The following is an 11710-nucleotide window of genomic DNA, read 5'->3' on the forward strand; positions in this document are numbered from 1 at the left end:
CACTTGGGAGTGCACGAATAAGATGCGGTGATCGTAAGATTACAATTCTAATTTGCTAGCAATAAGAACGCAAAGCGTTTTAAACTCTCTAGTTTCTATTGATATTTTAAGATTATACATCATCACATAATAGCTATGCATTTCTGCGAGTCAAAGTATGTCTACAAAATTATTTTCTTTACTTGCCTAGCATCTTCATCAGATTAAAATTTATCCCGTTAAGTAAAAATAACATGACATAATTCTATGTCTTTGATTAACCAAGCTATATAAAAGAGCTAGACTAAGAAGTGGGTAGTTCTAAAGAATAAAGTGTGGTTTTCTAACAATGGTTTAAGATACACAAAATTGCTATTATCTGATTATTTAGTAAGTCAGAAGAAATGTTAACTAAGCGATAATAAAATGTAAACCACTAAACACTTTCAATATGTCTCAGAGAAGTGTAAACTCTTTTTTGCCCTTTTTTGTGTTTGGATTTAATTATCGCTCCAAGATAATAAAAACAAGAAAAAATTGACTAACATAAAATCAGCTAGATCGTTCTTGTTTTCCTATCATCTGTTAAATAAAAATAAATAATTTGAATTTAAGAATATTAACAAGTGAATAAAAAGTGCGAGCATTTACATATGTTACTCATTAAGCTAAAGGTTGTATCAGACAACCATACTGAGAAATGACTCTGTCATCCAGCAAATGAGGTTACTTACCTTAGTAGTCTTCTTTTTTATGGAATTTTAACATCATCAGTATTGTTTGGCATTTCATCAAGCAAAGACTTACGCCTGAACAACCTTTACAAATTCACGTTATGTGAAGAATGTACTTCGCGCGCTTCGCTTAACTTATGGTCTATATAATAGGCCTACTGAGCCTACTATTAGCAACACCATCACCTACCTCGAGACCCAGCACTTATTATTGGATAATATTCGACCGAATAGACACGTCCAGCACCGAGTGAAGAAAATAAAGCAGCCATAGTTGAGAGTGTCCACGAAGACCGTGGAGAGCAACTCGGACTGACGTATGGAACGACTTGAGGCATTTTACGTCGAGATCTTAAATTAAAAGTGTACAAAAATCAGTTTGTGCAAACTGAAGCCGCTCGATCTTCCCAACCGACATCGAAAAAAAATTCTGTTCAACAAACAAAATTGCCGCATTTGAGACGAAGAGCAACCTAAAGACATTCAAGAGCCGCCATTTCATCCAGAAAATACAATGATTAGCTGTGGTTTGTAACCTGGTGGAGTCATTGGTCCATATTTCTTCAAATATAATGCTGGTGAGAATGTAAGCGTCATCGATTGGCCATCAAGATAATGCGTTTATCATAGCGTTCAACTTTTTCCTATGGGGATTTGTAATGTCTAAACTCTATGCGGACAATCCCGCTTCGATTCAAGCATTGGAGCAAAACATCACGCGTGTTATTCGCCAGTTAGCAGTCCAATGCTCGAACGAGTAATCGAAAATTAGACTCAACGGATAAACCATTTGAAACGTAGCCAACATGAGAAAGAGCAAAAGAATGTTCTTTTAACTGATAATAAATATTCCCCATATTAAGTCTCTGTGTTTTTTTTTTAAAGTAGGATATGGATCAACCTTTATAATTCTTTATTTTGATTGAATACCTTTTTCCATCTTTCGGGCAAGATATTGACTCCACGCTCAAAGAAACTTCCATCCAAAAACCCAGCGACCAAAACAAATAATTGTTCGACGATACCAAGTCTGGAATATATAGTGGATGTGGCAGAACATCACTCAAACTTTTATGAAGTCTCGCATCATCCAATTCGGTTCTCTTCTGTTCGAGGGCACCACTCAAATTGTCCAGTTGATCACACTTTTCGTCGCCAGTAACAATGCTGTTCCAAAACAATTAATAGTTCGAAGGTACCGTTTCACCTGCTTTTGCACACCAATTTTTACATTGGTGTTCGTTCAACGCATGTTCTCCACAAACATCCCATAACTTTCGACTTTTACCCTTTCAATAGTAAAACAGCAAAATTTGGCCAATATGCTGTTTTCACGGCTGTGTAAACGACGTTGAACAACACCAAAAACTCCGTCATAATCGGGAAGGACCATTCGATACCAAAAGAGATTTCGACAAGGCAACTCCCTATCGTGCGACTTCTTCAATCTGCTTCTGAAAAAAAAAAATAACGAATTTGATTGAAATCAGTCCAGCAGGTCCAGAGATATGGGAGTTCACCTAAAAATGAGCAATGCCACGCCCATCTTCTAAGCGATTAGTATTAACAGTTTCAGCAGATTTTAGAAGCTCATGCTAGTTATACCAAACCACCAAACTCAGAGCATTGCCTTCTTACCGAATCAATCAGTTTTTGCTGACGATATTTATTGATGTACCGGAATAATTGTGCAACATTTAACATGCTTTCGACTCAAAGTATAATCGCGATATTCACCGTAGACCACGCGTAAAGGACCATAAATCTTTGGCAGAACTTTTCTCTCGAAAACAGGACGGGAATAATAAGTGACTTATAGAGTTTAGTTTTTGTTCGTCGGGAGAGGAATTTAATTCTCAATTGCCTACTGAGTCCGAAGTAGCGCCTACTGGCAAGAGTTATCCTGCGTTGGATTTCCAGACTAACATTGTTGGTGGTACTTACACTGGACGAAATTATCTATAACTTTAAAGTTATGACTGTCAACAGTGGGCAAGTGGCGAGTGCGACGACTGTTTGTTTGATGACAGGAGATATTTCGTCTTGCCCTCGTTCACTGCCAGACCCATTTCCTTTGCTTCCTTGTCCAGTCTGGAGAAAGCAGAACTAACGGCGCGGATGTTGAGACCAATAATATCAATATAATCTTATAAAAGATTGTACCTGCTCGATTAAGATTTGTAACTCGAATTATTTTCTCCAGCAGCAGATTGAAGAAATCGCACGATAGGGAGTCACCTTGTCTGAAACTTCGTTTAGTATCAAACGGCTCGGAGAGGTCCTTCCCGATCTAATTGTTTCGTCGTGGAGGTTTACCGACCGTAGTGCCAACGATATGTTCTTTGTCCGCCCTGGCGCTAAAGTCGCCAAGTAAGATTTTGATATCTGGCGGGGTAGCTCCACGCGTTCATAGAAGGCATCTTTGGTCACATCGTCCTTTTCTTCCGTCGGGGCGTGGGCGCAATGATGCGGATTGTGACTAGATATTCATCCACCGGGGTGAATGACAATTCCCACCACGAATCCCACACCAAATTTGCGCTCCTTTATATGGCCACTGTAGTAAATGCCACAAGGACCTACTCGCCTCAGTTATTATTCCGTCCATCGCATTTATGGACGGCGGTCCTTCACTCCAACGACATCAACCAGCTGGGCAGTGGAACCTTCCCAATTAAAGGGCGGGATATTCCAGGTGCATGCCCTCAGATCGTAGTCCTTATTTCGTTTGCCAATGTCATCATCATCACTAGGGGGTCTCTCACCCAAGGCCGTGGTTTAGATTTCATTGGTACTGATTCTAAGGTGGCGTATCCCAAACCCAGCGCACAACCCTGTGGAGGGGATGCTTCGCCTTCTCTTTTTAACTTTAAGTCATAAGCTGCTTAAGGCATATGTAAAAGAATCCTTTCTGGCCACTCCCAAGTGAATGGCGATCCTCACTCACGTGAACTTCTACACATGACTTCATCCTCCTTTTAACGTGATTAATTGCGCGAAATTTGTTCTACTATATATCTTCATTTACGACTTAGTTATGGCACTTTATATGTTTTGGATCAGTGGTGATTTATGAATGTGGTGGGAAATCTTCCCTACTTTTTTGCTTGCATGGACAGATGGACAGACAGGAAGTCACCCGGATTTCAATTTGTCTAGTCATCGTGTTCATGGTGCTTGAAAATGAGAAATTAAATAAAAATGGTGACAATTCATTATCATTATCACAATCTTATGGAAAACCTCTTAATGCTAGGTGGTTACATTATTTTTCAAAAGAAGCTATAGATCAAAGTTTGAAAATGAAGCAAAAAATCCTATTTTCGTTGCCAAAAAAGCGCCAAGTGTATTTTTTTTCATTATTTTTTTCTTTCTAATATAACCTACAAACAGAATCCACTTGAAAATTTTATTTACCTAAAAATTTTATTTAAATTCGCTCCAGAACACGGTGCCATGTCTATGTAGTTTAGGTGATTAACACAACCGTGAGGTGGGCAAAATAAATATAATATACTATCTATCAAACATGTTGCAAGAGTATAAAAATTGCTACATTTGGCGCAGGAGCAATATATTATTTACAGATTGAGTCAACTTTTGTATTGTACAATATCTTCAAACGTATTTGGCAAAGAAAAGAATGAACATTTATGCAAAGGAATTTTAAGGGGTGGAAAATTGATTTATATCAAACGTAACTTGACAAACATAGTACGTATTTCTCGTCATCACAATTAACTAGTTATTGAAGCACATATTTTCTCAGCATTCCGGGACGTTATTAATTCGAAAAGCAGTGGAATATTAACTGACTATGACTGGTTCGTATATTTTATTATACATTATTCTTTATCCCTTATTTAAAAGCATTTCTTATAAGTAAATATATGATTATGGAATATACTTAATATATAACGAAACCTCATGTTACGCTATCAGTTTCTTTCACCGAACGGTTGGTTGTAACAGTTGACATCTCTTTCTTTAACATATCAAAACGACAAAAATAAGAAAAAGGAGATGGTTCCTTGAGTAAGATCCAGATATATGTATGTAACACACATATTTATATAATGGCATATTTACATAAATTTTTAACCATATTTTTGGCTGACTTAACAAAAGAAGTTTTGGACCACAACATATCCCTAAAAGGCTTACGTAAAGCTTAAGGGGGTAGAATTTTGAAAAATTCGTTTTTTTTTCATATATTTAAAGTTTAGACCCTTAAGTACATATCTTCCAAAGGATTTTTAAAAATTAAAATTAATTTAAGAGCTACAGTTACTTTAGTGACGCAGTACCTAGGTAGGCTCACTTTTTAAACGCGTTTTTCTCGAAACTACTTTTTTCCACGGTACCGGCATTATCTCAAGTTCTATACGACCGATTTACTTGAAATTTTGTGTGAACCTTCCTTATATAATCCTTTATCCTTTATCTTTATATAATCCTTAATCCTTTGTTTTTAATATTTAAAAAAAAATTCAGGAATTTAAAAAAAAAAGCGCAAAGAATTATTTTTGTTTTCAGGCAATCGCCATTTTTCAAACAAAAATTTTTTCGTGTTCCCTGAAATAGGGACTATAACAGCATCCTTACTGATTAAGAATTTCTTTTGATTTTTTTTTTCAGACCACCAGGAGAGTCAGGATCAATGTCACCAAGATGCGCCATTTTTTTACACCTGTCTCTCCCCTCCTCTAATTATTTGAATTTTTAATATTTTTTCAAAAAATTTTTTCTGTATTCTTAAGATATCAATAAAAAATACCATAACAAAAATGGATACTAAAAATATTTTTGGTTTTTTTTTAAATAAAATAAAAAGACTGCCCAAAATTTGATTTCGAGAGTAGAGTTATCATAACGTACTATTAAATAATCTACGGATTGAAAAAGAGATTGTTGAATTTGTTTCGATAAAAACCCTTCTCGTATTTATCTCTTTTTATTAAAGCCCACTATGTCTTTAATTTGCTTGAGGAACGAATTTATGTTTCCATTCCACTCTAGCGAAACTTGATCTCAAAGAACTGTTCAAATAGGTTATTCTACAATGAATTGCTACAAACTAAAAATATATACGATTTGTTTATTAACAAATTAAAAATAACGTTGGCCATTAATTTTATCATTAACGAAACAGTTAAGCACTCAAAAGGTACATAACATATGTAAGTTAGACTAATTCTCGAATATACATAGTTGGAATGCTTACATTGAACATTAATATTCCTTTTAGGCGTTTGAAATTTACCCTGCCCTACTAAATAAATATTTTATTTTAAACTAGTTCTAAGGAACGTATTTGAAACTTTTAAATTACTCTCATTAAAGACAAAGTAATTTAGCGTTTATAACATCCCTAATATATGTATATCTTTCATGTATTATCCAACATTAAAGCAAGTAAGGAGGTACTATTTCCGAGAAAAATTAAATATACCCTAACCCTATTTTTAATATTAAAGGCAGGCATTCTGTTCAAAAACTTTTTTTTTTACCTTAAAACAATCTTGAAATTTGGTAAACCAGAATTAAATTAGTTTGTATTCATATCGGGATAGTTACTGTGGGTAAAAAATGATATGACTTTAATCATTTAAATTTCCACGAAAACCCATTCGTCGAAATTTATTATTTTTTTTTTTTTCTTGGTTGGTACGACTGTCAGTGTCATCTGTGCCAAATATCATATCAGAATAATCATTAGTGATTAGTATACGTTTGTCTCACTGAAATACATAAGGTGCATTCGACGGTTTTATGATGAACGAAATTATTTAACAAAAAAGTTCCATTAAATTTTGGGTGCGGAATCAAATTTCTGGTGCCGAAATGTTCAGAATGTTGTTCTTCGATGCTCATTTTTTTGTCGCGAGCAATTGTTTTTGATTGGTATAAATTATTTAAAGAGGGTCAAGAACCACGTCTAGGACGGCCATCAGCACCAACTGATGATCCATACGTTAATAGAATAAAGGAATTGATATTTGAGAATAGACGATTAACAGTCACAGATCTTACTGGCATCGTTGGAGTATCGGAAGAATCAGCGAAAACATTTTGAAATAGTAATTTGGGCCTAAGAAAAGTGAAAACAAGTTTGGTTTCAAAATCACCGTACGTACCAAAATGTGATGAAACGTATTATTACTGGCGCTGAGTCTTAAATCCATGCTTATAGCACGAAAACAGATGATCTATCGGGCAAATATTAGCAAAGAAGCAAGAAAGCAAAAAAACAACGCAAAGCAGGTCAAAAATCAAGGCTCCGTATGATTCTGGCTATTCAGGACATTCGAAATTTTGCAAATTCGACCGCCTTGTAGAAACCTTCTTGAGTCAATTGAAACCATTAAACCATGAATCGGTACGCGCATTGAAGGCTACTCCGGAAATGGACTTTAACAACTGTTTCGAGAATTAAATGAGAAAAAACATAGGAACAAGAGTATTGGGGCCAAAGGGGATTACATTGAGGGAACGACATATTTTTGAAGAAAAAATAAAAATTTTAAAATTTTGAACAAAATCTTATAGTCTCATACTTGACTATGATCACTTCACTTTTGTGAAATGAACGCTGGGTATAGAATTGCATTCGAACATAAAAATTACTTTGCAAACAACTATTTTTCTGAATGTTTGGCACCAAATTACAAGGTCACTTCACTTATATATTCGCTTAGGGAATGTAGTCGAACGTAGCGGTGAGTATAAAAAGTTCTGTGCCATTGATGTCAATGTGAGTTGAGACATTGACACCATTGACACCATTGACATCGTTCTTTGAAAACTTTACCAATGACATTGAAAATCAATAGCTGGGATGCTTTCAAGTACCACTGGCGCGTCTGGGACTTGAGCGGCTTTCGTGGGCCGCAGAGACAATCTGTTTGGTATATTCCGTATAAGTTGTACACAATTGCGATAACACTATTGTTTCCGATCTACTACCCTATATGCTTTACGGTGGAAAGTTTCTTAGCAGATAACCTGAACGACTTCTGCGAAGTGATCTATATCGCCATGGCCGACATGACACTTAACATCAAGTTCCTCACACTATTTTGTGTACGTCGGCAATTGTTGGAGCTGAGACCGATACTTAAGCGCCTGGACGCACGTGCGAAAACCGAAGAAGAAATGAATGTTCTACAGGAGGGCATTGATTCAGCCAAGAAATGTTTTCTAATCATTTTACGACTATTTTATAGCGCTTTCGTCACCAGTCAATTAATGGTTATTTTCTCAGCGGAGGCACGTCTCATGTACCCAGCATGGTATCCTTTCGATTATCAGGCATCACGAAGAAAGTTTTGGATTGCGTATGGTTATCAAACCATTGGGTTTTTAGTGCAATGCACACAAGCCTGCTCGGTAGACACTTATCCGCAAGCCTATATGCGTGTCCTTACCGCCCACATTCGGGCGCTATCGCTACGTATCGAACGAATCGGTCGTCAAAATTTCAGCGGCGCTTCTTCAGAGCTTACGTGCTCAAAGGAGGATGAAATGAATCGGAATTATGATGAGCTTGTGTCATGCATCAAGGATCACAAAACGATTATAGAGTTCGTATTTTACTGATATAATTTTTTGAATAAGCTATATCCATATTTGTTGTTGTCATTTGTTGTTGTCATTTGTTTCTGCTTTTTTTCTTTTACAGGTTATTTTCAACCATACAAAAGCCCATCTCTGGCACATCTATGGCTCAGTTTGTTTGTACTGGCGTGGCCCAGTGCACCATAGGGGTTTATATGCTGTATGTGGGCTTTAACATTTCCATTATGTTGAATATGGCGGTCTTCTTCGTGTCAGTCACAATGGAAACTCTAATTCTTTGCTATTATGGCGACCTATTCTGTCAGGAGTGCGAGGAGCTATCAAAGGCCATTTACAATTGCAATTGGACAGTTCAGAGCAGTGAATTTAAAAAGGTATTGTGCTTCTTTCTTTTCCGCTCACAGCGCGTGAACGTCTTAATGGCGGGCAATTGGATACCAGTAAGGCTGCCAACATTTGTAATGGTAAGTTAATAACATATATAGGCCAAAGGTTAAGCTTGATCATACACTTCGACAACATAATGAATCATTCTATAATGGTACTACTTATTTTTGAAAATATTATTTTTTCTTATTTCTTATTGATGTTATTATGAACAATACAAGTTTGAATTTTTTAGTCATCTGTAGTGAATACTTTTTCATACATATGTAGTACTTTTCATTCATAAAAACGTAAAATGACCGTATTAAATAAAACTTAATATATATTATATAAGAAGAGGCTAGCTGATTCAATCAATTTTTTTTCAATTTATGTTGTTATTTCCTCACGGCTTACAACGAGCTAACCGATATATTTAGTTTTCCACCATAATCATAATCCAATGGTTATAGATGACCGATGGTTTTTGTGAGTCCAGGTTTTTCTTCGCTGTTCTAGTGGCTTATACATTTGAAAACTTCTTTTTCAAAAAATTTCATTTTGATTTACCTATAATATTCTTTCGCATAGCAAATAGTCCTAACTAAGATTTTGCCACTAGTAGTGAGTATGGTTATAAAGGGTGATCCATTTTGAGGTTATCCTCTTCTTTAAAGAAAAAACAAAAACTTCAAATTTAATGTCTGCTATCATTTCAATGTCTGCTATCATTCGAAACAACGTTATTTGTCATTTACATTTTGAAAATTACTTCTTTCAAATATTGGTTGCGACTACGTCTCAGATCCATCCAGGGTCCATCCCTTGAGTCCAACTTTCAATGATTCGTTAGAGTATTTCGACTGGTAACTGTCGAATCACACGCGTGATGCTTTTCCCCAAGGCCTGAGTCGAAGCAGGATTTTCCTCATAGACTTTAGACGTTATATATGGTATCTCCTCAGGAAAAAGTCTAATGATGTGATATCACATGATCTTGGTGGCCAATCGACCGACCTAAAACGTCAAATTATCTGCTCACCGAAGTGTTCTCTTAATAAACCTATTTTGGAAGTGACGCCGTCTTGTGGAAACCAAATGTCGCTGAGATCACGATTTTCAATTTCACGTTGCGCCTGCGCAACATTCGATATAGGATCATCAGAATTGAGAATTATTGTTTGGCTTTAATAAATAACAACCGTTGCCGCGTGAGGTCTCAGGCAACCAAATAGTTGCGCAATATGCAGGGTCGTTCAAGATACGTCAAACGGTGTAAAGATTCTTCGTCTGATCGGGAGCTATGGAACTATGTTGTTGCAAGAGGATAGTTGACTGAGGAGGGGCGATGATCCTATTGCCATCGAGTCAGCTAACAACCAGCCCAGGAAAAGTGCAAGTTCGACGAGGTCGGGTACATTAGGATGAGGAGAGTTAGGTGAGTGGTGTTTGCTGGTTTTTGTGAAAGCATCCCAGTAGAAACTGGACCGAAGACATCAATAGGCATCCCGTTATAGTCCGGAGTGTAGTGTTCTGATATGTATGAAGCTTCCTTCGATTGACTTTTATGTTGCCAACAACGTGTCTTTATCTTTTCCCAATGAGCTGTCGGCTTGCGACTTGAGAATTTTATTGGCAGAGAAGTAGCAAGAATGGTCGAAGAGATAGCCGTTTGCTTTTCAGCACATTCCACTATTCCATTGGGGGGGGGGGGGAAGCTCCTATTTCATTCTTCTCAATTTTTTATTTCAATGATTTCCCAGATAGTTCATAGTTCACCTCTTCAACCCTTGAGCATTGTGTGGTTGATTGTGTCAACGGCTTCTGACAAGTTCAACGCTCCGAAGATGATCCTATCACTGAGTGGACTTTGGTTTAGCCTAGGGATTATCTTGGCGTTTATGTATTGTGGTGGTGCTATTCACTTTACGGAAGCCATGCGGGAATAGCAAGAAAACAAGTGACTTCACTACTGTGGAAAGGAAAGTTATAGAAAAGACTACCCTTTGTTGGCAGGTTTCGAAGGTTTCAGTAGAAGGTCTTCCGACTTTCCAGCCATATGTGTATGAAAAGTGGTGAGCGACAGATTTAGGTCCTTCGTTAAGGATGCAGAGTGACTTGCTGGCTAAAATAGTTCGCGCACTTCTTCGTGTCCGAGGAGGCATGGTCATCGAATTGAATTTCAACTCGGTCATCACGTCTCCTCAGATTAGACGAATATAAAAAGTGAGATTCCTTATTCGGGGATCACAGGGATCGAATTGGCGTTAGCGATAAAAGCTGCTTCGGCTGGGATGGTTGCCAGATTATGCTATTTATAAGACCACCACTAGCAATGGTAATATCAGGCGAGCTATTACAAGTGCCCATAATTCTGGTGCGTTGTGGTGGTGGTTCCTGCAGTAAATGTCGCCATCTATAAAACCGTTTTGCTCAGTGTTGTGTAGTATGAAGGCTAAGCCACTCTCACTCGCCATCCTTACGTATAACGTTGAAACTTGCACAACTCAGAAGTTAGGAAGTGAAACCAGCTTGTACAAGAATTGAACTTGACTGTTGGACGTTCCGACATATGGCGGTATGGCCCACGGAACAGACTGCGCGCGGACTCAGGAGTGGGTGAGTGATTCTCTCACGATGTTTGGAGTCATCTGCCTGTTTGAGCTACAAGCCTTAAGATGGCTTAATCCATTGCATGTGTTACACATAACCGTGGTGGATTTTGAACTCAAACTACTAGCACAAATCCAGCAGAAAAATTCTGCCAGCAGTTGATAGCGATAACCGAATTTCAAAATTTCAATCAAAACGGAGTTGAGTTGAAACCTGTAAAAGAGATTTTATATTCATCACAGCGTTGGAAATATTCATCAGTAGCTTTTAGCATATCTTGAATTGTTAAATCACAAGTTTTCATTTAATATTTTCAAAGCACCGTTGGTAATAATCATGTAAATAATTTATATTCTTATTTCAGGTCGTGAAATCTTCTTACTCCATATTCACTCTGCTAAGCAGTTTTAAATAAAGTCTAAAAGGTATACTGGACATCA

At 37.1% G+C, this 11710-nt stretch overlaps 1 protein-coding gene across 1 annotated transcript; it reads left to right on the plus strand.

Moving 5' to 3' along the window:
* Positions 1 to 7526: 7526 nt before the first annotated feature.
* On the plus strand, positions 7527 to 11685 carry LOC108977628 (odorant receptor 2a-like). The gene is made up of 3 exons (XM_018947395.1): positions 7527 to 8296; positions 8395 to 8755; positions 11635 to 11685. The coding sequence occupies exons 1-3, from the start codon at positions 7527 to 7529 to the stop codon at positions 11683 to 11685; spliced, it is 1182 nt and encodes a 393-aa protein (XP_018802940.1).
* Positions 11686 to 11710: the final 25 nt, after the last annotated feature.

This window comes from Bactrocera latifrons, unplaced genomic scaffold (assembly GCF_001853355.1).
Source record: "Bactrocera latifrons isolate USDA-ARS-PBARC rearing strain unplaced genomic scaffold, ASM185335v1 scaffold_93, whole genome shotgun sequence".
NCBI lineage: Eukaryota > Metazoa > Arthropoda > Insecta > Diptera > Tephritidae > Bactrocera > Bactrocera latifrons.

What these genes read in the sequence shown, in the direction of transcription:
- LOC108977628 (XM_018947395.1), top strand. Translation starts at nt 7,527, where the DNA reads ATGACATTGAAAATCAATAGCTGGGATGCTTTCAAGTACCACTGGCGC. An exon ending in GATCACAAAACGATTATAGA is followed by an intron (nt 8,297 to 8,394) that starts GTTCGTATTTTA and finishes TTTCTTTTACAG; the next exon opens with GTTATTTTCAACCATACAAA. An exon ending in GGCTGCCAACATTTGTAATG is followed by an intron (nt 8,756 to 11,634) that starts GTAAGTTAATAA and finishes TTCTTATTTCAG; the next exon opens with GTCGTGAAATCTTCTTACTC.